Source organism: Rhinolophus ferrumequinum, chromosome 28 (genome assembly GCF_004115265.2).
Source record: "Rhinolophus ferrumequinum isolate MPI-CBG mRhiFer1 chromosome 28, mRhiFer1_v1.p, whole genome shotgun sequence".
Classification (NCBI taxonomy): Eukaryota; Metazoa; Chordata; class Mammalia; order Chiroptera; family Rhinolophidae; genus Rhinolophus; species Rhinolophus ferrumequinum.
The window spans coordinates 857,100-882,298 of NC_046311.1; the positions used below are offsets into that span (position 1 = coordinate 857,100).

The 25,199-nt window shown below is 62.7% G+C and overlaps 2 protein-coding genes and 2 long non-coding RNA genes across 4 annotated transcripts in view; 3 read left to right on the plus strand and 1 right to left on the minus strand.

Annotated features, from left to right (window-relative positions):
* The window catches only part of ADAMTS7 (ADAM metallopeptidase with thrombospondin type 1 motif 7), a 29,760-nt gene extending 5,884 nt beyond the window's left edge, over positions 1-23,876 (minus strand). The window contains exons 1-19 of the mRNA XM_033099970.1: positions 23,627-23,876; positions 18,471-18,853; positions 17,604-17,769; positions 16,366-16,562; positions 14,894-14,977; positions 14,503-14,627; positions 13,812-13,961; positions 12,458-12,601; positions 8,534-8,678; positions 7,954-8,046; positions 7,465-7,610; positions 6,071-6,240; positions 5,693-5,826; positions 4,828-4,948; positions 3,984-4,228; positions 3,594-3,735; positions 2,897-3,023; positions 2,331-2,544; positions 678-2,033 (exon numbers count right to left, since the gene is read on the minus strand). Coding sequence (XP_032955861.1) covers positions 678-2,033; positions 2,331-2,544; positions 2,897-3,023; positions 3,594-3,735; positions 3,984-4,228; positions 4,828-4,948; positions 5,693-5,826; positions 6,071-6,240; positions 7,465-7,610; positions 7,954-8,046; positions 8,534-8,678; positions 12,458-12,601; positions 13,812-13,961; positions 14,503-14,627; positions 14,894-14,977; positions 16,366-16,562; positions 17,604-17,769; positions 18,471-18,853; positions 23,627-23,717 — 4,233 coding nt within the window. The 5' untranslated portion in view covers positions 23,718-23,876. The remainder of the gene's footprint in view (positions 1-677; positions 2,034-2,330; positions 2,545-2,896; positions 3,024-3,593; positions 3,736-3,983; positions 4,229-4,827; positions 4,949-5,692; positions 5,827-6,070; positions 6,241-7,464; positions 7,611-7,953; positions 8,047-8,533; positions 8,679-12,457; positions 12,602-13,811; positions 13,962-14,502; positions 14,628-14,893; positions 14,978-16,365; positions 16,563-17,603; positions 17,770-18,470; positions 18,854-23,626) is intronic.
* LOC117018782 (uncharacterized) lies at positions 4-5,673 on the plus strand. The gene is made up of 3 exons (XR_004422319.1): positions 4-456; positions 4,146-4,251; positions 5,403-5,673. It is a non-coding gene; the product is annotated as an uncharacterized LOC117018782 (long non-coding RNA).
* LOC117018779 (uncharacterized) lies at positions 7,550-16,356 on the plus strand. Its single transcript, XM_033099969.1, has 9 exons — positions 7,550-7,628; positions 7,850-8,008; positions 8,962-9,309; positions 10,290-10,353; positions 11,432-12,499; positions 13,208-13,352; positions 14,715-14,822; positions 15,581-15,723; positions 15,944-16,356. The coding sequence occupies exons 5-9, from the start codon at positions 12,299-12,301 to the stop codon at positions 16,094-16,096; spliced, it is 750 nt and encodes a 249-aa protein (XP_032955860.1). The 5' UTR covers positions 7,550-7,628; positions 7,850-8,008; positions 8,962-9,309; positions 10,290-10,353; positions 11,432-12,298; the 3' UTR covers positions 16,097-16,356.
* LOC117018781 (uncharacterized) lies at positions 18,798-21,775 on the plus strand. Its single transcript, XR_004422318.1, has 3 exons — positions 18,798-19,721; positions 21,418-21,588; positions 21,694-21,775. It is a non-coding gene; the product is annotated as an uncharacterized LOC117018781 (long non-coding RNA).
* Positions 23,877-25,199: the final 1,323 nt, after the last annotated feature.

The following is a 25,199-nucleotide window of genomic DNA, read 5'->3' on the forward strand; positions in this document are numbered from 1 at the left end:
TGGACAGAGCAGAGGCCATGCAGCAGGCCGGGTCGTGCACCCCAAGCCCTCACAGCCAGGGGACCACCATCAAGGTGGGTGGGGCCTCAGCAGAGCCGGGGCCTCCCAAGGAGACAGTGAGGATGAGAAGGCCAGTCCCCCAGCACCTGCTCACTGGGGAGGCAGCTGTCCAACGAGGCTTCCCAGAACCCCCTGGGAAGGAAGTCTGGGATCCTCACTGGGCCTCAGCCTGTCCCTCCCAGCCCAGGATTAGGGATCTGAACAGAAGCTCACTTCCCCTGCAGTGACCTGGGGGGTTTGGGGGACAGCTTTGTTCCAGGCCACTCAGACCCGACAGAGCAGGGGACAGCCAGGAGGGGAGAGCCAGGCGAGCCGTGGGGACTCTGCTGGGCCCCGTGTGGCAGCGAGGGGCCTGGGGCCGCGGGAGGAGGCTGCCCCACCACACAGCTGCCTGGGGTGAGTTCCCTGTCCCTGGGGGTGTGCAAACCAGAGTGAGGGACACTCCTCCTGGCTGCGTCTCATTTGTGCCCACCCTGCCTTCCCCGGCTCCTGTACTGTTTGGGGAGGGGCCTCGGGGACTTGAGACACAGGGAGAGGGGCCCCTTGCCATACCCCCCTGCTCAAATGGAAAACTGAGGCAGCGGGGTCCTGCCCACCCTGGCCCTGGCACCACTTGCCTCACTCCAGTTTCCCACTTCCCAGCTGGCATTGCTGGCTGGTGGCAGGTCCTCAGGGGGCCCCTCTTTGGCCAGGCTGGGGTCCAGAGTCTGGGTCTCAGGGACTCTGCTGCTGTTGGCTGGAGTGTCACCAGCTGGTGTGGACAACAGCACTAAGCTCGGGGGCGCTTCTGGGCTGGGGGGCCCAGGGGGACCCAAGGATCCTGGACTCAGAGTGGTCACCCAAGGTGTGTGCCCTGGACCAGTGGGGGCTGTCAGGAGGAAGGTCCCCGGCACTGCCAGTCCTGGGGGTGGCGGGGTGGGTGCCCCTGGCTGCAGCGGGCTGTCCCTGCCCTGGGCCTCTGGCAGGGAGGCCGTGGGAGGAGGCCCCCCCACGGTGGGCCACAGCTCACGGTCCACAGGCCCCAGGTCCCCTTGCAGAGCTGGTTCCCAGGCCATGGTCCCGCTCGTCCACAGCTCGACTGTGTCAGGACTAGGAGAGGAGTGGGTGGTGCTCGTGGACACGGGGGACAGTGGGCTCTGGGGCAGGTGGGGCCCTGGGCGGCCTACGGCCTCCTCGTCGTCAGAAACCTCATTGGTCCACTCCCACTGAGGAGGGGGTGGCCGGCTCAGGCCATAGTCTTCGCCCAGGAACTCATCTTGGTCTCCAGGAGCTACAGGCGTCGCTATGCCACCAACTGAAGCAGGAGTCCAGGGCAGGCTGGGGAGCCCGAGGTCTGGGGCCCCCACGGGGGAGTCTTCCTCAGACAAGAAGTTGACCAACGGGGTCCTCGGGGTCTGCTCTGAAGGTGGGGGCAGGGAGCGTCCGGCCTGGCTGGGCCAAGGGGCAGGGGACCCATCTCGTGGCGCCCCCTCCTCGGCCCCAGGAGGCTCTGAGGCCGGTGCGGGGGTGCCCGTGGGGGGCTCTGCAGGACTGCTCAGGGGCGGGGGTGTCCAGTCCCCTGTGCCCGCCGGGTCTGGGCTGGGCTCCTCGAAGGGCCAGTAGGACAGGTCCTCGTGGAAGGTGATGAAGTTGTAGTCGTAGTAAAAGTCGTCCACGAACACGGGCCCCGGTGGGCCCAGTTCGGGGCCCTCCTCCTCGATGGCGTTGCCCCCGCCGGCCGACTCAGGTGACGACGGGGGCAGAGGACGGGGGGCCAGGTGGGGCGGGAGGAAGTCCACCTCGTTGTACAGCTCGTGGCTGAAGGAGCCGCTGCCCGAGCCTTCAGGACCCAGCACGTCCAGGGCCCCCGGGCAGGGTGGCAGGCGGCAGGCGGCCTCACTTGCTGGCCGCTGGGCCTCATCGCAGGGGACACCAGTGTCATTGGTGCAGAGGACACTGCGGTACTGAGCTCCCGGGCCGCAGGTCGCCGAGCACTGCAGGGGAAGCCAAGGTGAGGGGCCCAGGCCAGACACTGGGCCAGGCGGGTGCCCTGCCCCCTTGCCTTGTCAGAGCTGCCAGCCCTCTCGGACCCCACCGGCTCGAGACCACGGCGTGCCAAGGCGTCCTAGTCCCTGAGGTTTGGGGACGGGGGTTGATCCTGGAATGCCCCAGCCTCCCTCCCACCTTCCTGGTGCCTGGCAGTCAGGGCTCCCTGAAGGCTGCCTCTGCCTCCCTGCAGCCCGAGACCGATGGTGGAGCTGGGGGCGGGCGTCTCCCATCCTGATGCTTACCTGAGACCAGTTCCCCAGGGCCCAGGTCGCTGGACAGGCCACATCGCGGTTGCAAGGAGTTTCGGCAGGGGGCCGGGGCAGGTGTTCGCAGGCAGGTGGCTCCAGGGCGCTCTGCTCGTCCAGCCCGATGCTTCGGATACAGAGCACAGCCCGGCGGGAGAGGCCTCCGGGCCCACAGGAGCTGGAGCACAGCTGCCACTCACCTGCCCACCACCTATGGGGCACAGGTGGCATCAGTGTGGGACTGGCTGGACTCCCAGGCATCAGGTTCAGGTCTAAGCCCAGGGGATATGTCCCCAGAGCTCCAAGCCTAGGTCGGCCCCCAGAGCCCTTTGCTCCTGCCACCCTCACCCCAGGGTATCTGGGAAAGGCCTGTGTCCACACAGGAACCCAAACACGAGTGACCAGGGACATCTCAGGCTGGGGTGGGAGGCAACCAAGGGCTGGGGCTTCAGCACTGGGAAGAAAGGCCAACAGCCCATTCCCTCTACTCTCCCAGGGGTCCCCTGCTCTGGGGCCAGCAGCAGCACCAGGGCTCCTGGGTGTTGGGGTCAGGGTGGGCTCACCGGGCCGGGCAGGGCTCCTCACTGCACTTCCTGTGGCGGTCATCGGGCCGGCCCAGAGGGTCACAGTGTCTCTCGTCCACAGGCCCTACCAGCCGCTCAGTGCAGGACACGATCTGCCTCTGCATACCTGGGGGATCGGGTTCAACCTGGGCCGGGCACCCAAGGCCCCTGCCCAAGCCACCCTGCTCCCAGAGACACGGCCACACCCACCCTGCTCAGAGCCCTCCCAGAGCAGGCCCCCAGCCCCACCCCGGGGCAGGGGCAGAGTATGCAGCTTCTGTGGCATGGGGCTTCCTAGCTGGGAGACCTTGGGCAGCTCACTTGGCCTCTCTGAACCTCAGTGTCTTCATCTGTAAATGGGAGTGAAAATAACAGCTTCCTGGAAGCTCTGGTGTGAGGGTGACATGTGTTCGTGCGTGTGTAAGCTCAGTGCACAGTGCCTGGAGCCTGGCAAAAGCTCACAAGTGCCAGCTACTGTTCACGTACAAATCCAAACGTGGCTGGGCTCTGTGCCTGCTTCGTCCCATTTACTCTCCCAAGGGACCTATGAGACGGACTATTGCTAGCCCCATTTTACAGATGGGGAAACTGAGGCTCAGAGAGGCAAACTTCCAGGCTCACGATGGCCCCACAAATAAGCAGTGAGTAGGAGGCTGAAGCTGGCATCCCTGCCCAGAGACTAAGACCCCCTCCTCACCTGTGCCGCAGGTGACTGTGCACTGGGTCCAGGGCCCATAGTGCCAGGAGAACTCGGGTGGCGGGCCCAGGCCGTGGTCATCAGCCTCCCGGTGGATGGTGTACTCATAGCGCACCCCGGGGTTGCTTTCCTGAAACAGCAGCTGCGAGGCAGGTGGGGGCCCGTGAGCACGAGGCATCCTCTCCACCCGCCCAGAGCGACCGTCCTCAATAAGCCGAGCCAGCCACCCCTGGGACCTGGGGCCACACCCTGGGCCGCCGTAGAGATGGGGGAATCGAGGCAGAGGCCCAGCAGCGGGGCTAGGTGCCCGCCCCAGGCCTTCTCCTGCCATGGGGCCTGGGTCACACAGAACCCCCCTGTGCCCCTGCCCAGGCCTCGGGAGGCAGGCACCTGGATCCAGACAGGCTCGTTGGTGGGCCCCGGGGACGTGAGGTTCTCCCAGTTGCCTGTGCGAGCGTACGTGAAGGTGGTTCCTGCCACCTCGTACTCTCCGTTCCACTGGATGGTCCAGCCACCGTTGAGGAAGTACTTTTCTGGGTCCTCGCTCCGCAGGGCCAGGAAGTTGGCAGCCTCGGCCAGCTCCTCGATGCGGATCTCACGGGCACCGGCCGGGATCAGCCCCACATCCACGTACCCTGGTGGCCGGCGGTGCGCAGAGGTAAGCGGGTCGGCTGCCCGCACCTCCTCCCCGACCTCTCTTCCCAATGGCCCTGCCGGCTGACCCCGAGGGTTCCACCACCGGCTTGATTCTGAGCGCCCCCAGAGGCAGAGGTTTACCCCTGCCTAGGTCACCAGCACCTCCGACGGGCTCCTCTGATCCGGCCCCGGCCCCCTGTTCCAGAGACCTTAGCTGGTCTGCCACACGGCTGGCCCATCCCCGACACTCGGGGCCAGTGTGACCATGCTGAAAACCCGCGTGGACAGGGCCTGTCCATGTGAAACCTCCTTCCTCCTGCCCAGCCCGTGTCCTCTCACTTCAGAAGTGTCTGTCACATGCCTGGCATTGCTCTAAGCACTTTACACAGGTGACACGCTTGTGCATAAGCTCTGTTGTCATCCGCGTGTTACCGATGGGGAAGCTGAGGCATAGCACAGTGAAGCCCCTTGCCTGAGGGTTCTGCTGGGTTCAGCATCTGGCTGGGGGTCTGAACTAGAACCACCGAGGGCCATGGACCGGGGCTCGGGGGAGAGGAAGAAGGGCCACCCTGCCTCCCACCGCTGGTGCCACCCATACCCAGGCCCTCTGCCTCCTGGAAGGTCCCGCTCACGGTGTGACAGGTGGAGCCGTTGCCTTGGCACACGCCACAGCGGTCCTCAGTGGCGCCCGAGTCAATCTCGAAGTCACAGCCCACGTTCTGTAACACGCGGAGGGGGGTCGGGAGGACAGCTCGGGGCCCTGCCCCGCCACAGCAGTGTCCTCTGACCCCAGGTACACCCCTCCGCCTCTCCAAGCCTCAGTTTCCTCAGGGGTGAACTGGGGAGATGAATCTGTGCCGTAAAGGTGTGTCGTGAGAGCCCACACGGTGAGAGGTGGGACAAGCTCTAGGAAAGGAGGCACCGGGCCACCCCTCCCGCTGCTTCTCTGCTGAGTCTCCAACCCTGTGGCTTCACCGCCCAGAAGTAGTGGAAAGAAAGTGGCTGGGACATGGGCACAGAGATGAAGCCACTGCTGTTGCTGGAAGGATGAGGGTTGCCAGCAAATGCTGACGCTCGCTCTGCCGGGCCCTGAGCCCTGCCGTCCCAGGAGTGGCCTGTGAAACGACTTCATTGAATGTGCTGTGTGGATACAGTCCCCTTGCTATCTTGCAGGAAGCCACTGCCTGGGATCCTGCAGCCAGAAGGCGGGCGAGCCACCCACCGCCTGGGCTTGTTTCCGGCAGGAGCTGTGCTGAGCTGGTGCGGACGAGGAAGTCGTGGTGCCAAAGCAGAGGTGGGGCGTGCGGCCCGATCGTGAGGGGGCTTTGCTGAGACGTGATCAAAGGGCCTCAGCGGCAGAGCTGGTACAGCCTGGGGAGGGTGCGAGGGGACCAGGAGGGCCCCAGCAGAGGCCACCAGGGGTGGGGACAGGAGGTGTTAGAGACCCTTCCCATGGGGCACACCTTGCAGATGCCATTGATGCAGAGGTCACGGCTGGCCTGGCCCTGGTAGCAGGGGGTGCCGTCGACCACGGCGTCCCGCAGCTTCTCGGCAAAGTACTCATTCGACGGCCGGCAGTGCAGCTCACAGGGGTTCACTGGGGGCCCAAGTGAAGGAACCATGAGGGATAACAGGGCAGGAGTCAGGGAGGCCACCAAGAAGACGGCCTCCACTACCCGTATCACGGCAACCGAGAGGCTTGTCCGGGCCGGTAGCTCTCTGCCCGGCAGCAGCCGGGCAGTGAGGACAGTTGGGAGCAGCCCAGGGCTGTGTCACAGATAACTCGGGCCCTCGACCCCTGCCCGCTGGACCTCAGTGTCCCTGTGGGCAGCAGGACTCACCATCGTTGACCACGGGCACCCATGTGTGCAGCTGGCCCTTGTACAGCATGGCGTCAAAGTGGCTGCACTGCACGTGGCGGAAGGAGGGGCGGCCGGTGGGGCAGTGCTGCAGGTTGCAGAGGCGGACACGTTTCCTCTCGCCCACGCAGTACTTGCCCTTGTATTTGGGCCTGAGGGGAGGGCCAGGCGGGCTGAGCCAGTACACAGGGAGTCCTACTACGCACCTGACCCAGGAGCTGAGCCCCACTGTGCGCCTGACCTGGGAGTGGGCCCTCAAAGTGGGGCTCCTTCCGCGTCCCTGACCCCTGACACCCCCCTCTGCTCACGCCGCGCTCCCTTTGCACTGCCCACGCTCGGGCTCTGTTTGTAAGGATGTAAGGGAAGGTGGCAGCAGGGAGCCCGGGCTCCCCAATCTGCTGTGTGACCTTCGGCAAATCTTCGGCTTTCTCTGGGCCCATTTCCTCATCTATACAATGGGGGTGGGGCCCTCTGCACGGGGCTGCTGAGGCCGGGACAAGCTGTGGGCGTCTCCCGCCCGTGAGACCAGTGTCCTGAGCCCGTCCGTTGGCACCCTGGTAGCAGCCCCACGCCTGCCCCTGAGCTAATGCTGAGCACCACCCCCTCTGGGCCAGAGTACCTGTCCCCAACCCCGCTCAGGCCTGGAGGCTGGGACGCGGCAGGGGTCCAGGCTGGTCTCTGCCCAGTGCAGGGCGCTGTGTGGGGCGGGCTCTGAGCACCACGCCCCCGGGGTGTCTAGTGAAGAGGCCCCCACACCTCCCCGAATCTTCACATCGCCTGCTTAGATGGGGAAACTGAGGCCCCGGGAGAGGCAGCCACTCGCCCCAGGTCACACAGCACCCTTCTCTGCTGATCACTTCTTCCAGCTGTCCCTGGTGTCATCCCAGACCCACGTGTACCTCTGATGCCACCAAGTGGCTCCTAGTCACTGAGAGTTGTACCTGAGGGGCTGCACTGACCCCTGACCACAGCTGCACCACGTGGGCCCTGCTGTGCCCCTATCACGTGGGTTCTCTGGGACCTGAGGCTCAGGGAAGGGCTGGAGGGGAGATTCAACCCTGACCCACCTAAGGTCCAGGGTCTAAGCTCTTGGCCACTGCCCCCTCCTGTCTCCCTCCTGCCAGCCGCTGCTTTGTCATGTGGCCTCAAAAGTCCCTCCAGCCTCTGGGCCTCGGGGTCCCCCTCTCTGCAATGGGGTCAGCATGGGGACTCTGTCAGCCTGTGACACACCTACAGGTGACCCGAGGTGGCTGTGGAAACTCTGGCCTCTGTGGGGACACTTCTGACAGCAGGGGGCTGGGGCAGCACCAGGCTCCCGCAACGGCCGCTTGTTCAGTGCCCTCGGTCCCACCTGCCCGGCCCCCGGCCACACTCACACAGGCTGCGTGCACTGCCGCTCGGCGCTCTGCACGCCCACGCCGCAGCTCCGCGAGCAGACGGACCAGGCGCTCCAGCCTGACCAGCTGCCATCCACGGCCTCAGGCCTGAAGCCCACAGGGACGCACTCCCCATTCAGACACCACTGTCGAGACACACGGAGGTAAGGGCCGCCCCAGCCCTCCCGTCCTCCTCACCCTAGTGACCACGAGGGGCGTGGAAGGCCTGGAAAGGCACACAGGGAAGGGCCAGAGGGGTGAGGGAGGTCCCCTTCTACCCAGGGAGCAGCTGAGCAGAGAATGAAACTGCCCCCATGCTGGCGCCCTGGGCTGAAGACACCTGGGAGAACCGCTGACTGCAGCCCCCACGCCTCCATCTGCACAGGGGACTCGGGCCGGAGAGCGCCGGGGGGTCCGTGAGCCAGGCTGGGCCCGAGCACGGACATCTGCCTGTCACCCCCACCTGCACAGCTGGGCCGGGCACCCTACCTTGCTCTCCCCACACCTGGTACCGTCCACGGCCGCATCCAGCTTGGAGTGACAGGTAGTCCCCACGGAGCACCAGAGTGTGTGGCACACATTCTGCAGGAGGAGGGCACGAGCCACACTCTCACTCCCTCCCAGGGCCACCACCCGCCCTGCCCCCTCACTACCCTGAAAGTCCCCTGGGGGCCCCTGCACGGGGCTGGCACATGCTGGGGCTCTTCAGATGGGACCCAGGGCCCCCTCGTCGTCTGTGGGCCACGAGGTGCTGCGGGGGCCTGACCCTGGGTCGCTGCTCAGAGCATTCTACAGCCCACCCACACCTCTCGTCTAGAAAGACCCTGTTAGAAGCTGTGGGGTTTTGGTGACATGCCCACAGCCATCACTTCGGTGACCTTCCTCAGGACCCCTCAGGGTAGGTTTCGTTTTACCTCCTAGAATCCAGCTCTGGGAGAGGGGAGCTTGCCCACAGTCCCACAGTGGGTGACAGTCCCCCTAGAGCCCAGCCCTGGGCCTGTGGCCTCCCACTGTGTGTGACGGGCAGGCCCGCGGGGTGTGCAGGCCGTGCCCGCAGGGCCCCACTCACGTCCATGCCGTCGCAGAAGGCAGAGTAGGCTCCGTACTGGAGGCGGCACTGGTGGCTGACGTCATACAGGACACCGGGCGGCACCGATGGGGCGTCCATAGCGTCTGTGGCGGGAGCGTCGTCCAGGCACACACCCCAGCCGCGGCTGCACAGATGGGACAGGAGGGTGGGGTGATGACCACCTGTCCCGGGGGGGAGGGGACAGCCTAGAGGCCCGTCAGGAATGCCTCGGCAGGCCGGGACAGCAGAGGAGGGAAGAGGCGCGACACCTCAATCTGCAGGGGATCTGCGGCCTCCTTGCCCCCAAAACCATCCTGTGACCCCATCTCACCTCCCGGGCACTCCCAGGGCTGGGCCTTTGCACGAACCGTCCCCTCCCTGCAATGCTCTTCTCACTCCGCGGTAACCAAAGGCCCTTCCTCCCTCAGAAACCTCCTGGACTGCCAAGCCCTCCTGTGGCCTGGCTCTGAATTCCCGGGTCCTCCAGCCCTCAGCCCGGGGCCTGGCCGGCAGACAGGGACCTGGACAGCGTCACGTCACAGCTGACACAGCAGCACGCCCCTGACGGCCCCACTGCGGGCCGAAACCTAGAGTCACCTGTGCGAGGACCCAGGCCTGGGAGAGCCAGGGGACAGCCTCTCCTCACAGGACCCCGTGCGTCCCCTGCCCTAGGTCACATGGCAGGGTGATGATGCTAGGACCTGAGGCCAGGCCCAGGCTGCTGGCGCCCACGGGTGTCCACTCACTGGCCTGGCCTCCAACACTTCACTCCAAATGTAAGTTCAAAAGCCTGGCACGGAGGCTGGGTGGGACAGAGGAGTGTGCCAGCTGGCCAGGGGATCCCCATGTTGGGTGGGACATGCCTTGGCCCCACACCGGCAGCTCCTTGGACACATGTAGCCAGTTTCCTGCCTCAGACCCAGTGGTGACTGGCTGCGTGTCAGCTCCTGTGGGCCTGCCAGTGGGCAGCCGGAGCAATGACAACCTATCAGGTCCTTCCCATATGAGCGTGACAGGGTGGGGAGCACAAGGGGCCCTCATAGGACCCCCTGCCAGAATCAGGGCCACATTCCGGCCCACGTGCTGGCTGACTGGGGAGTCGGAACAATTGTTCCAGTCTCTCCCTGGCTAGGGATGCTGTGTGGCCTTGGGCCATCCCACACCCTCTCTGAGCCTTCACATCCTCACCCACAAGAGGCTGAAGCTGCCTGTGTGATCCCACGCTAAAGAGGTATAAATAGCAGCGTCTACTTGGGGAAAGTCACACGGCGGCGGCCGGCCGCCAGCCCTTCCTTCCTCTGCTCGGCTCACCGCCAGGCTGCGCCCGGGGCCGACACCAAGCCCGTCAGTGCTTCCCCTCGGGGCCCCTCCTCGCTCTAATTATAGGGGTGCTGGGCGGCCCCACGTGGGGACAGGGCAGAGGATGGCACCGCAAGGCCAGCACGGAGCCGCTCACCTGAGACGTCCCCTCGCCAGCCCTGGCCCTGGTTGTGGCGTCGCCAGATGGCGGCACCGTGGATGCCGGGAGGACACACGATCGGGCCAGCCTCTTGCCGGCAAGAGCCGAGGCTTCCCAGGCACGAGTGAGGGGCCTCCCCACCCGCCCCTAGCCGTGACATCACCGAGAGCACCGTACTCCTGATGGCCCGGGGGTCTTTCGAGGGCCGTTGCACGACTTCTTCAGATTCCTACACACCCCACAGGGCTGTCTGCCACAGCACTGATCACCTGAGCTGTCACATGTCTGTCCCCCCAGGTGGTGAGGTCTCGAGGACAGGTGCCTCCTCTGTCTCCTTTACTGTACACGGAGCACAGGGCAGGTTAGTATTTGTTGGCACAGCAGGAATGTGGCTTTGAGTCACGTGGGGTTCACTTATGCCTGGGTCTATGTGGCCCAGGGCCAAGGTGGTCCGAGCACCTCTGAGCCTCCCCCAAGACCAGGGAACCCTGCCTGACCCCACCTGGCAACTTCTAGGAATCTGTCCCCCACCCTGTTTGGGTGGGGTGGGTCCTGTCTCCCATCCCACTCCCAGCAAGGACACGGGGCTAGAGGACAGGCTGGCATCACGGTCTCCGTGCGAGCACCCCCTCCTGGCACCTGTCCTGGGCCCTGTGACCCCACTCCTGCCTGGCCTTCCAGGATGGACAGGTGAGCGTGTGGGCCGAGAGGAGGTGAAGTCGCCTCCCAAACATCTCTCCACTGGCAGCACGTGTCTGTCCTTCTGCCCCCACCCAGCTCTTCTGGGTGCTGAGGCTCCGGGCGGCCTGGGTGGCTCAGGCTGTCACCCTCTCCTCCCACCCTGCACCCAGGCCCTGAGCCAAGTCCTCCATGCATTCCAGCAGCTGAATGAACACAGAGACTCATCTGTCTGTTTGTCTGTCCTGGGGCCAGGGTGCTGGGCGGCTCCCTGGGTGGGGGCAGCTGGGAAGAGGCCCTGGGGTGCTGTGGGAGCAGCTACTGTTCTGATTTTCCAGCTCGTTCCCTGCCCCCATCTGGGGCAGGAGACACACACCCTGGGGGTTTTTTGTAAGCCTGCTCTCCAGGGCCAGGCCCCTTCCCTGGTTGGGGCCCCTGTCCTGTGTCTTTAGTCCTGACAACCATGAGCGAGCCTTGAAGACTAAGCGTGTGTGGTCGGTACCGGCTGCACACGTCCCGTGTTTGCTCACTGAGTGCTATTAACCCGCGATGCTGCCATCCTTATCCCCGGTTTTCAAGGCTTGAGGGCGAATGTAACTCATGTGCCTACATGGGTGGGTAGAAGCCTGGACCAGAGCCCAGCTCTCAGCTCTCCTCGCTTCCAGCCCCCACCCCAGCCACCCGCCCCCTGTCCGCGGCCGGAGTCCTAGCTCTCAAGTCCATAAGGGACGTGGTCACATCCCTGCTTATATACCCCACAGGGAGTGGACTTCTAGGAAAACATGGCACATCGAGGGGACAGCTTTATCTCCACTGCCTTCCAGAACCCCACAGGGTGTAAATCCACAAGAACAAAGAGCAAGGGAGAGGTGACGATAGCAGAGGAAGGATGTCAGCAAAATTCTGGAAGCTGGAGAGCAGATGGCTTAGTAATGGCGACTCGGTGTCCCCTTGAGAGCTGAGAGCCCAGACCTCCCGGGAGCAACCACCCAGAAGCAGAGCCCTAGACGTCTGGGCGCCCCAGAGGCTGAGGCCCCGAGCCGGCTCAAGAACTGGCTGTAAGAACCCATCAGACCCCAGATCTCTCCCCAACCCTGCCTGGCCGAGGGGGAACTAGATCTGGCCCAGGAACGTTAGACACAGGTGAAAGCCCAAGGCGGAAGGAACTACAGAGAAAAGGGGATGAACAAAAGTGTACACGAGGACGCTGAGACACCCACCAAGCCTGGCTTCCCCATGGAAGCCAGAATGCTGTTGCCAGACTCACCCTCTCCCAGGAGAGAACTAGAGAATTCCTCTCCAGGGAACCGAATCACTCAGAAAAAAGGAGCCCGGACCCTGACATTTGAAGATGTCCTGAAGAAGCAGCCTCGTCCTGGCCAGTCCCCTCCGCAGTGGCTCCGGAAGGTCCTGCCCAGTCCCCAGACCGCCCCTGCGGCACCCCAGTGCCTCCCGCCAGGTGGAAAATACAGCCAAACCATTTACAGGAAACCTTAAGCACCAAAGAAATAGTCTTTAAAAATAACTCAAAGGAAGGAAAGACATTGCAGGGAGCAGAAGAATACATTTCCGCGTAAGTAATAATGTCAGAAAGATGAGAGAAGGTACTGGTTCCATGAAGAAAGATAATGAAAAGGAGAATTTGGTGGAGAAGGAAGTTGAAAGTACAAAAGGATGACACCAGGGAGCCAGACCCCGTTGGTGTCCGCTGCCCCGCAGCCCCTCTACCTGGCACCCCAGTGCCCTGTCTGTGCCCCCCTCGGACCCTGCCACAGGGGAAGGCTTACTCCAGGAACCTGGTGATGTACTCGCGGCTGCAGTGGGACCAGGTGAGCGGTGCCGCGTCGTACAGGAGCTGTGGAGACATGATGAAGGGCCGTTTCCCAACAGGCTCACAGTCGTTGCCGCTTCCGTCATGCTGAATGCCAAAACTGCGTGAGAGCACAGGCCCCGGGGGCGGGGGGCGGGTGAGCCGGTGGGAAGCCAGCCTGCCCTTCCCCCACGGCCTGCAAGGGGCCCCCTCCCGTTCCCAGCTGTGTGGCCTTGGGAAAGTCACTTCCCCTCTCTGAGCCTGTTTCGTACTCCAGAATGAGGGTGTGGTGGCTGGTATCCCACTGGGCCCCCTGCAGGTGCACCAGACGGAGCCTGAATGGGCGCCAGGGACCCAGAGCAGCCCTGCTCACGCCCCGGGCAGGCCGCATCGGGTGACACGGGTGGGGGCCTCACTGGCACCAAGAAGAGTCCGACAGAGGTCCTCCCACCCAGGCCCCTGTCCCAGGCTGTGCACTCGAGTTAAGGGAGCCTGGGTTGCCACATCTTGTGTCCTTGGGAAAGACACAAGAAAAGCTGTATTTCCTGAGCACCTACTATGTGCTGAGCACCATGCTATGCAGGCCAGAAATGCCACCTCACTCAGTCCCCAGAACTGCCCAGTGAGGCATGATTACTCCTGGGGAGGCTGAGAGGCTAAGGCACTGGCCGAGGTGACACGGTGGGAAAGGGCAGACTTGGGAACAGTGTTCTTTCCCTGACCACAGGCAGCTTTCCAAGGCCCTGCGTATGTGGCCGTCACCAGGGACCCAGGGCGTCTGAACAACAGACAGCCCGCACAGTGGCTGTCACACAGCCCGCTCAGCTTGACCAACAGGACTCTGGGAGCCTGCCTCACGGCCTCCGGACTGTGTAAGTTGCTGCCACATTCGCCGTCTTAGCTGCCTGGCTTGGGGCTGAGGGCACGGGCCACGTTTAGACATGAGCCTGGTGCAGACACGTAGACGGAGTAGCCTGGACATCATTGACTCCAACCCCTCCGTCCACAGGGAACACACAGGCCCAGAGAGGGCAGGGCACTTACCTAGGGCCACAGAGCATTTAGGAACAAGGGTCGCAAATGCAAGCACTGAGAGCAAGGGGGAGGGACAGCAAAGTACTGTGGTGACATCTGGCCCTTCCCAACCCACTAGAAACAGGACCCGCTCCAGGCCAGCCCTGGCCCCAGGCCCCCGGTGGGTCACCTGGTTGTGGGTGGGGACGTGAAGGAACGGAGAATGGCCAGGGCTCCCTTCCCTGGCATTTTGAGGCCCATTGGCCTGGCTGCCTGGTGCCTCCGGGTTGGGAGGGGGCAGTGGGGCAGGCGGGTACCTGTGCCCGAGCTCGTGGGCCACAGTGAAAGCCAGGGGCAGGCCCGTGTCCTCGTTGATGCTGCAGCTGCGGTGTGGCTGGCACATGCCCGCCACGTGGGACAGGCCCAGGGTCTCGCAGGGCTGGTTCATGGACGAACACAGGTCCTTCCTACACACGGAGAGAAGTGGCCAGTGTCAGGCCCCCCTGGGTGAAGGGAGCCAGGGACTCGGAGGGAAGGAGCGAGAAGGGTGCCCGTCCATCACCCCGAGACGTCAGGCCAGCACAGCAGCCCTGTGGGAAGCAGGTGCCCTCAGTCACACAGGCCCCACCAGACACTCAGTGAGCCTGGCAGGCGGACCCTGCATGGGTCTGCGGGGCCCAGCAGACAGAAAAGGACTCCACGTGGAGTCTCAACAGCCTCAGAACAGACTGGCAGCTGTGCCTGTGCCCTAAAGCTGCACAAAACTAGGCGCACACGTGCATAGGAAGCTGTGATGTCTGAGTGGGGCCTGTGCACGGGTCGGTGCCCAGCCCAGGGTGTGACATTGCACTACGGCGCTGCCAGGTGTCACCCTGGGGAACTGCATGAGGGTGCAGCGTGTCTGCAGGATTTCTGACAACCCCATGAGAACCCAGTCATTTCATAGTACAGAGACCTCTGGGCGCCGAGGGACCCGTCAGGGGAGCAGGGCCTCCCCGCCGGTGGCACCTGGTCAGCAGAATGGCGGTGTCGTGGTGCAGTGGGTGGCTGTCCCCCTTCATGTTGACACTTTTCTGCCACTTGCAGAAGCTCCTCAGGGTGTTGTCCGCGTGGTGTGTGATCTTGAGGTCGTCCTGGGGGCGCGAGCGCAGCCATCAGGCCTGCCTGAGCTCCGGCAGGAGACGCCTCCAGCCTGACCTGACCACCCCTTCCTCCCACAGGCGCCTCCTGGGAGGACCAGCGAGGCAGGCAGCAGGGACTGCGGGTGACAGGTGAAGCCGCCTGGGCTACGGGGGCCCTCGCTGTGCCTTCCACACAGGGCAGCTCAGGTAACGGGGCAGGTGCTCTGGCAGCCGACACCGTCCCCGCCCCGGGGCAGTGTGGGCACGTGACCGCTCACCTCCTCGTCTTCCAGCAGAATCAGGCGTACAATGGTGATGTGGACAGGGTTCCCGATGCTGGGGTCATGGAACAGGCCAGCCACCTGCGGGAGGGCGTCGGCTGTCACCCTGGGCCTGGGACACGGGCAGCCACCGCCCAACCCCAGCCCCAACCCGCACCTGCCTTCACACACAGGAGAGCTCCCAGCGCACTCAGGCTGCACACATGGCAGTGCACGCGTGTGCGCCCACCTGTGAGGGTGCCCACACCCCTCCCCCACCTACACGAGGGGCTCCCCGCTCAGCCCCCGGAGAGAAGACCACCCCAGAGACGTGCAGTGCACAGAACCGAGCGGGGAAGCCATCTGCTCTTTTAAAGCTCTCTCAGCACAAGGCCAGCCCACACACGGGGACAAGTGTCAGGTTCTGGGGGGCAGAGATGGCGGCACAGGCCAGTTGTGAGTTGGCTTCTAGCAACTCCAAGAAAAACAATATTCAAATAGGAATGGACAAAGCATTCACTATTAAGAGTTAAGAAGGCAAAAAAGCCCCTGGTAATGGGGATGCAGAACCCATCAGTCGGGACCAGTGAGGACGGGGATGCATGTGACTCCGTCCATCTCCACACACGGCCGGGAGCCTGGAGCCCCTGCTCCACCTCTGTCCTCCTGCATTTCGCCTGAACCTGTCTCTTTTCTCCATCTCAGCTGCCACCATCTGGCTGGCTGGCTGTTGGCCTCCTAATAGGTGTCCCCACTGCTCCATGGCCCTCCGGCGCACTTGCTTCTGTCCTCGAAATGCAAACCCGATCACAGCGAGTCTTTGCTCAAGCAGTTGTGGCTGTCCACGGGTGAGGACGGAGGTCCCGGCCTGGCCCAGGCCTGTGTGGTCCCGGCCTGCCCGCCTCCCTGGCCTCCCCACCCCGACCACCGTCACTCCCTGGCTGCAACCACTCCCGCCTTCTCTGAGTCCCGTGATTTCTCCTACCTCAGGGGCCTTCACACATGCTGTGCCCTCAGCCTGGAACACCCCACTCTCTTCTTTCCTAACTTATTTCCTCCCCTTTCTAGGTCCCAACCTTCCATCCTGTTTTTTTTTGGGGGGGCTTTATTCCCCCCCAAACTCCCAAGCACCATGACGCCTCCGTCCTAGCACCCCATCCATTGCAGCTTCACATTCGTCGAGGTGACGGTTTCACTAATGTCGCCCCCAACCCCCACTGACTCCAAGGGGCCCGGGCCTGCCTGCGTGGGCTCTCCTGCAGCACATGATGGGCACTCAAGAAATTCTCGTGGACTGAATGAATGGATCTTGAATACTTGTCAAGTATTTCCTGAAGGGCCCCCCACACCCTCCTGGACTGAAGAGCTTGGAGGCTGTTCCCACTGGGGGCCTGGGGGCGGCCTGCCAGCCCTCTGCCCCGCACCCACTTCTGGCCTCGCCAGCGCCACCCCGGTCCTCCCCGCACTGGCCCCGCCCACAGCAGCCCTACCATGTTCATGATGGTGAGCACGTAGCTCTCGACATGCGGCTGCCCGTGGTACTCCACCATCTTCGCATCGGCCACCACCAGGGTCTCAACCCACTTCTCTTTGCTGACTGAGCGCTGGTGTAGACGCCTTGGACGCTGCCGCCGCCACTGCTGCCGCTGCTCCCAGCGCTCCCGCCGGGACTCCTGCTCCAGGGACGCTGTGGGCCCCAGACGGGTGGGGTGAGCCGCCAGCACACGGCCCAGGGCACGTCTCCAGGGCCTCGCCTCCGCGAGCCAGCTCTGGGGCAGTGGGAATAGCGCTGGGATCAGAAGCAAGAGGCCTGGACTCCCACCGTGGCTCTGCCCCTGACCCTGACTTTGTCACTTCCCTTCTGTGACCCTGGGGATCCCCGACTATATATAAGAATAAGCTGATCAGCCTCAGAGGGTGACCTGGGGGTGGGGGGGCCATGGAATGGGAATATGAACAGAGTAAAGCACTGCACCCACATCTGACGGGAGCTCCTGGCCCCGTCTCCCCGCGTGGCTCCCCCATTGGGGTCAGTGCATCCCAGCACATGTGGTCCCCGGGCCTGAGCCCCAGCTTGGGAGGCTGGCCCAGCCCAGCCGACCCCCTGGAGGCTGACAACCAGAGAGGAAGCACATCTGTGCAGCTGCAGACACTGAGGCCTGTTCTAGCAGAGTCCTGCGCGGTGGCAGCTTACAAGGCTGGAGTGCCAGTGAGCGGCCCCCAAACCCCAGGAGCCTTCAGTGGACAGCTCCTTCCCTGGACCGGCCAGCACGGTGGCCACTCTGCAGAAGACGTGCTGCGGCCACGCTCTAGGTCCCTAACACTAGAGGTGAGTCATTTCCAAGGTGGGACTGAGGGGCGGGGGAGAGGCTCCTGGCTAGCGGCCCTGCTGGGTGGTGGGGGCATGGCCTGGCCTTGCCAGGACACTTGAGGAACAGTGGTTGACAGAGCTGGAGGTATAAGGCAGCGAGTGGCGAGGGGGCAGGGAGGGACCGAGCCCGAAGGTTGGGGAGGCCGGTGAGGGGTCAGTCCGGGGATCAGCAGGCACAGGCAGAGCCTCAGGCCGGTGGCACACTTGGAGGGCACAGGGTATGATGTGTCTGTCAGTCTGTCTGTATCCCTTTGGTCCAAGGGGAGCTGGGCATGGGGATGTTAAGAGAGGCTTCTAGACAGGCCCTCCATGCCCTGGGCCCACCCCCGTCTCGCAGCTGGCAGCAGACGGGCATACCTTGTACCCCACAGGTGCCGGGAGCCCTGGAGTGGCCCTGCTCAGCCCGCCTCTTGGGGGCTTGGCGCTTGTACACTACATGGGGCTGGGCGCGGTCGGGCCGGGCCGGAACACCTTCCAGCGGCTCGATGAAGTAGTCCTCGTCGGAGAGCTGGAACACACCTTTCTGGGAAGAAGGGCCAGGTCACCACGGCTCTTCCCGTCCTGCCCAGCGGAGCCCACGCTGCTCCCACCACCCCGGCTGAGTCTGGATGCACGGAGCCTTTGTGCAGGCTGTGCCCTCTGCCTGGGACGTCCTTCCTGCCACTTCACACAGCCAGGCCTCAGGGCTGACACTGCTGTACCCCGTTAGGAGCAAGTAATGGGTCTACACCCAAGTCTGAGATGGTGTCTTCCACATAGAGTTGGGCAGCCCGTGCCCTGGCCTCCAGGCCATTCCATATCTCCTGTGGAGATGCCCACGGCCACCAAGACATCCTGTTGCCTGATTCCAGGGTCTGCCAGAGAAGGGAAACTGACACCCCAAAGGAAGAGGGGATCAGCTGCTTTCTGAGCTCCTTAGTCCGCACACACCACAAACCCTGGTTCTCAAAGTGGGTGTCTGGACCTGCAGCTCCACCATGAACTGTCAGAATGAAAGTTTGGGGCGCCACCGGGACCTACCCTCTGGGACCTACGCTCTGGGACACTGTTTTTGCCATGGCCTGCGAATGATTCAGGCTCACACTAAAGTTTGTGAAGCCCGCCCTGCAGGACAGGAGACCTGCATTGTCCCTCGCATTTTACGGCCACGAGTGCCGAGGCTCCCGGATCAGATGCAATTTGGCGTCAGCCACCAGGCAGGTCCGCGCAAGGCTGGGCACTCACCAGGCCGTCGCAGGCGCTGATGGCAGCCAGGCCACCCTCCAGCTCAGGGTCCTGCACCTCGCCCAGCAGGTGGCAGGCGGGCGCGTGCGTGCGGATGTGCGCGCGCCCCAGACCGCCTCTCCGGCGCGTCTCGCTCACGAAGCCCGGCGCCAGCAGGTGCGTGTTGGCTGCCAGGTGGAAGCGCAGCGCGCGCCCGCGGAACTGCAGCTCGTAGAAGGCGCGCGCGGCCCGGCGCGCGGTCACGGCCCTCTTGCGCAGTGCGCGCGGCCACAGCTCGTAGGACAGGAAGGCGCCCCCCGCGTCCACGCGCACCGGGTGCACGATGTCCAGCGCTGTCCGGCCCTCGGCCGCTGGCCCTGCAGGGAGAAAACCGGGCAGTGGCCAGGAATCCGAGTGTGCAGCGGCCAAGGTCAGAGTGTGGGCACTCACATCTTCCCCGCGCCTCCCGCTAGCTCTGCTGCTTCACCTCTCCGTGCCTCGGTTTCTCCACCTAGGTTACGGCAGTAACACCTCTTAACAGGTCTCCCAGCTGCCACTACTGCCCTCCTGGGGGCGGGCCCGCCCCGAAAGCCATCAGATCATGAACCTCCTCTGCCCCGAACCCCGCTGCGCTCCCACCTCACTCGGAGCCCAGCCTGAAGCTCCACACGGCCAGGCCGGAGAAACCCAGCGCTGCATGCGGAGTGCCTTGCACACACCAGTGGGGTGCCCCCCGCTGAGGGCACCCCCCATTGTCCACGATGACCCCCTCAGGATGTTCCTCCAAGAGAATGGTGGGAGCGTCAGGAGGCAGGGCAAGTTGGGGAGACTTTCTGTGCGGCTCTGGGAAAATCTTCCTGGATGGCACCAGCGCAAGCATTTTCCAGACTTCTCAGATAAGAATTTGTCAAAAACAAATTGCCAGGCGGGTCCCAGAAGCACTGAATCAGCACCTCCAGGAAACAGACTAGGAAGCTGCGTTTTGACCCAGAGCCTCCGGGAAGTTGGGAAATTCCCCACTGGCAGTGAACCTGGCTGAACTTCCGACAGCACCTGGAGAGCGGTGAAAAGCTGCGGGTGCCCAGGACCAGTCCAGAGAGCTGACCCCGCACAGTTGGTGTTTTCCGTATTTTTCTAAACGTCCTGGGGATTCTGATGTAGCCACTTCAGGAGTGCCATCTGGAAGGGACGGGGCTGGATAATTGAAGGAGACTTCTTGCTCTCACATCCTAAGGGCATTTGGGATTGCAACCCCACAACTACAGCCGGCAGGTTTGTTTTTTGTTTGTTAGTTCATTGATTTTTTTTTGGGGGGGGTATTTATTTTGTCTAGAGCAAATATTGAAAACCATTTAATCAGTCATCAATATTTAAAAATTACATGGTCTTGTACAGAAATCTCAATTTTCAGCTTTCCTTGAAAAGTCTTATCCATCCACGTCAGGCCTGGATTCCCAGTCGTCAGAAGTGGTCCTTCAGAGGGCCTGGGCCACGCCCGCCGGTCTCCACTCCTGCCCTGTTCCCGGTGCTGTCCTTCACTATAGGTTGCCCTCTGGCTTCACGCTTATATTTCAGTCAGTAAAGAACCACAAAAATGGAAAAACAAGAGGCCCCATGGTTCCAGAAAAATGCCTCCCACCAGCCTTGTTTGTTCATTTCCGTCCCCTGCCTGTGAGGGACTGTGAGGTGCCCCAAAGTCCAGGGGCTCCTCACGAGGTGCATAAGACACCATCCTTGCCCTCACAGTAGAGAAATGGGTGCAGGGCCCTCGTGATCCTCAGCCAAGCACCATGTGAGGGGAGGGGACGCCCACAGATAAATTAGGATGAACAAGAGCTCCATCAAGGGGGCCACATGTGAGATGTCTCTTGTCATAAGGTCCATGTTTAACCATGAGGATGAGGAAGGCATCTTGGTGGTACCCAGGGAAGTAGGAAAAAGCCAGGAGTGGGGACAAATAGCAGAAAGGTAAGCCTGGCCCACGCATGTGTTTTGTGAAATGAGAGACAATGAAGTGACAGTGCATTGTCAAAGGTATGGATGGGCTTTGAACGTAGTAAGACAGGGCTCGGGTCCCTCCGGGGCCCCCCAATAGTGTAAGGCCCGGAGGGTGTGGGGCGTCACAGCCAGGGCTGCCAAGGCCAGGCTGATGTGGACGGGCGCACCGTGCTGGAGGAGCCAGAGCAACGTGGCACACTGCAGGCAACACCAGTGAGTGTCCCCAGACTCGTGTGAGGGCATCAGGGAGGTCCATATGTGACTGGGGAATCTGAACGGCTGGGGAGAAATGGACCCCAGAGCTCGAAAAAGTGTTCTTGGAGAGAGACCCATGTCCCTGGAACATGCAGTCCTGTTGAGAACCCCTGCTCTAGACCTTGGGCCAACACTACAAGACAAAAATTCAAGGTGAGTTGTAAAGAAGCAGCCTAATAACTTCAAAAACGTGACAGAGGCCAGTAGAGATGTGCTGCAGGTAAAAGCCAGTCTGCCTGGGTGAAAAATCTCAGCTCTGCCACCCACAACTATCCAACGGTGGTTAGATGCCTCCACAACTTAGAGCCTCAGTTTCTCCATCTATAAAATGGGTATGATAGTCATACCTATTCTTTTAGGTTGTGTGAGAATTAAATGAGTTAATATGTAAGTGTTTAGAACAGGAGATGGCACATAGCAAGAGTGAGATAAGTATAAATGAAAATTAGCAAAAGAGAAGTTCTACAGTATACTTAGCTATTTCCTTAAAACCCTGTTTTATCTCTTTGCCTTATGGCTTAACGAAATGTTTTTTAAATCAAAAAGGGGAAAATTAAGACTAACAGGATGTAACCACTTTTATTGCAGTCATTTTTATGTTGTTTTGTTCTGCATTAATTTTTTAAAACAATCAACGTGTATATCGTTTTAAAGTATTTTTAAAGGGGGTTAGAGTGAATTAGAAGGTAAACCACTCTTTTGGTGTCTCCTACAGCTGACCCATGGTGGGGACCTTGGTGGCTGAAACCAGCACCCCCCAGTGCCAGCAGCGAGTATTGCAGGTTCCAGTCTAGAACGGCGCCGGGTGCATCTGGCTGGTGGGGCAGCGCTGACCCTGCAGTGGGATGGAAGGGAGCAGGGGCCATGGCTGCATCTGTGCTGATGGGTGAGTGTGAAATACTCCGGGTATCACCTTTGAGTGACAGAACTGTCACTTTGTAGCTTCTACCAGAGAAATGCTAACATGGTGTACCCTCACCTCCCTTTCAAGAACCTGCATTATGATCCAGCCCTTCACACGAGTTGACCCACAGCTCATGCCAAAGAGAAAACAACAACCAGGTGAGTGTGTGTGTGTGTGACACACGCCCTCTTCCCCGGGTCTGTCTGCCCGTGCCTGATATGCACGTATGTGCACTCACACAGAGTTCACATGTGCAATTCAGCATTTTAGTGGGGACATTGCTGGGCTGCAGTCTCAGCGACCGTAAGTCCCTTGGTTTGTCACGTTTTCTTAAAAGTGAGTCCAAGTTGTGCTCTTTGGTCCCAAAGCAGGTCCCATTCAGTGGGCAGAGCCCCGGGGCCAGGTCTCCCAGGCAGCTCCAAAGGAAGTGACAGACAGCTCAGGGCCTTGGGTTAGGGCGCAGTAAGGGAAACCCCAGCTACATATCTATGGGGACCCCCCAATACAGACACTGGGGGCCCAGACGAGATGGGAGGTGCCTACCCTGCCTCCACCCCCAAATGGCAGATTCCAGTAACAGGACTCACCAAGAACTCCTTAATCTTACTGGGTCTGCCTGTCAGATTAATAAAAATAATGGCCACCAAGTGGAGGTCACTGGCCAGGGGGCTGAGCAACTGACATTGAGCATGTCCCTTAATCCTCACAAGCACCTTCCGGGGTAGATGCCCTTATCTCCCCTTGACAAATGGGCAAACTAGAGCCCTGTGGGGCAGGAGAGCGGCCAAGCTCATGCATGGGTCCGGCTTACAATGGAAGTGGGGAGGGCCCTGACCACTGGGGAGGCCGCCATTCCTTCCACAGCTGCCGGGAGACCCGGACCCAAGTGCAGGCTCCTAGGCAGCCCCCTGGGAAAGCACTTCCTGCTCGCGCACCCCCATCACCTGGCTCTGAGCAGCCCAGGAGGGACTCCTTGAATACTGCCTCGCCTGATTGTTGTGGAGCTGATGAGAACTAGGGCGGCTGGCGCGTACTAAATGCTCGTTAAATGCACGCTCCTTCTCGGCGTCCTACACACCGCTGCTCACAAAACTCTCTAAAACACCGCTCATCAGCTACTCCCCTCGCCAGCTCCCCCAAACCTCTGACATCTGGCTTCAGTGTCCCCTGCATTCCGGCCCAGACACCCTTCTAGTCTTACAACCACAATCAATCTCTCTAGTGGGGAGTAGGTCTCCCCATTCCCAGCACGCCGGCCTAATCCAGCCCCCCACCCCCTGCACACCCAAAGGTCGTCGTCCTCCGGTCCCCGCAAGCTCGGACCCTGCTCCCCGACGGAGCCTCCCCGACTGCTTCGCCTGCACGCTTCTCCCCGCTGTCCCACCGGCCTCCCTCAGACCAGGAGCTCCCTGAGCGCAGGACCGGGGGTCCCCTACACCCCCGGCTCCTAAATCCCCACGCCGCTGCTCGAGAGGAGCCCGGAGCTCCGCCGCCAGAGGCTCGTCGGAGGCCGCCGGGCGGGGCGGGGAAGACACTCCGGCTTCTCGCTCCGCTCCGCGCCTTCGCACTCGGGGAGGGGGAGGCAGGAAGTGCAGGGCCGCGCGAGACCGGACCCCGCGCCCGGGGCCCGCCGGCAGTTCCGAGGCGGTGGGCTGGCGGCTGGCGGCGCGGTTGGGGGGTCGAGCGGAACTGCGACCCGGGTCCTCGCCGGTAGCGTCCTGCTGCCAGCTTTCCAGACCGGGCGCACGGAGGAGGGTGAGAACCGACCCCTTTGCATGTAGACCGCGCTCCGTCCCGCCTCTGGGACGAGAGACCCGGGAGGGACGCGCGCTGCTGCGCCCGAGGTGGGGACACTGGAGCTCGAAGAGCAGAGGGACTTCTTCCGGCCACAGGCAGAACCTATGGGATCCTCCAGACCCCACTCCGGTCCTTACACCCGGGGAGCGGCGGGCACGGGGTCCGCAGAGAGAGGGGCCGAGCCGAGGCTAGGGATTGGGGCGGCCACCCACCTGGTGCGAATCCGGGGCGCCGGGCGCCAGCGCGCAGAGCAGCAGAAGCAGGGGGCGCAGCGGCGCGGGGCTACAGGAGTCGCGGGGGCCCGGGCCGGGCATGCGGCCACTCCGCGCGCTCGTCCGCGCGTCCACTCCTGCCCGGTCCTGGATCTGGCTCAGGACATGCCCGGCCGCGCGCGTGCTGTTCCCGGTCCCGGCTGGACTCGGCCCGCGCGCAACAAAGGCTGCAGGGCCCGCCCCCCAGCCGCCGCGGAGGCGAATAAAGAGAAGGGGCGAAAGAAAGAAAGAAGGGAGGTGGGAGGGAGAGGAGGGGCGCGTCCGCCGGCCCCCGCCCCGCCCCAGGCTCCTGCTCCGCCCCGGCCGGCCGCGCCCTCCCGCCGGCCTCTCCCGGCTCTCCGCCTTCCCCTCCCGGCCTCACCACAGCTCCCTGGGCAGCGCGCGGGCAGCACCAGGACTGATACCCGACCCCACGCTGGGCCAAAGGGCGCCCTCTGGCGGTGGAGCCGAGCCGGCCTTTCCCGGCCTGGGTCCTGCGAAACACCCCCAGAGAATCTGGAATTTCTGGAATTCCTGCCTCGACCCTGAGCTGTGCTCGAGGAGACGCCCCTCGGTGTGCGCCCTGGCCCGGCAGGCCTGCCCCTTCTAGGAAAGAGACCCGGAGGCCTCCCGAGGGTCCGGGATTTTCGCAGCCGGGCAGTAGGGACTCCAGGGTCCCAAGGTGGGAGAGAGGGCCAGGCCCTGCCCCGGTGGGCAGCCATTTCCCACACAAAGCGGGTCCGCAGTCCTTCGTTGGCAAGCGTCTGTCTGCGTGGAGCGAGGCTGGCGCCCACAGACTCTCAGCAGGGCCCCTGGGAGCCTGGAGGCTGGCCATCACCATCCTCACATCCCAGGCCAGCCTCAGCCTCAAACCCTGGCCATCTGTCCTGTCCTTCCCCGGCCCAGCCCTGCCTCTGGCTTCCTGCTCCTTTCCCCCATGTTCTCAGGAGCGCCTCCCAGGAACACTCACCCTCCACCTCCTGCCTTCACAAAACCTGGCCCTGCCAGGGGGACCCCTCTGTTGCTCCTCAGGACTGCCATGGTCAGCTGGACCGCACTGACTCTTGGCAGGCCTGGGCAGCCCCCTGCCCTCTGAGGCCTACAGACCTTCTCATTGTCCAAGCTCCCATGCATTTGCCCTGGTTCCTGGAAGCTCCACCCCAAGCCCTGCTGCCCTCCTGGGGACCCATGGAGTACAACGGCCACTCAGGTCCTCCGCGCCTCCTCCTCTCCAGTGGCCTTCTGTCCACCTCAGCCACCAACTCTCCAGCCCAGCCTAGGCTGTGGTGTCCCCAGTCGCCCCCACGTCTGAAATCTGAAAATCAGATGTCCAGCTCTCAGACCCGACCCCTGCTGTCTTTCCTGCCTGCACCTTTCCTGCCTGCACTTTCCTGCCTGCACTTTCCTGCCTGCACTTTCCTGCCTGCACTTTCCTGCGTGCACTTTCCTGCGTGCACTTTCCTGCGTGCACTTTCCTGCGTGCACTTTCCTGCGTGCACCTCTGCCAACCCTCACAATCGCACCATGTGTTGTGCTTGCTCCAGT

Excerpts from the sequence above, each read along its gene's own strand:
- LOC117018779 (XM_033099969.1), top strand. The coding sequence starts at position 12,299 with ATGAAAAGGAGAATTTGGTGGAGAAGGAAGTTGAAAGTACAAAAGGAT. Across the intron at positions 12,500-13,207 it reads CGCGGCTGCAGTGGGACCAG|GCAGCTTTCCAAGGCCCTGC; the intron begins GTGAGCGGTGCC and ends CCCTGACCACAG. Across the intron at positions 14,823-15,580 it reads TTCCACACAGGGCAGCTCAG|CTGCCACCATCTGGCTGGCT; the intron begins GTAACGGGGCAG and ends TCTCCATCTCAG.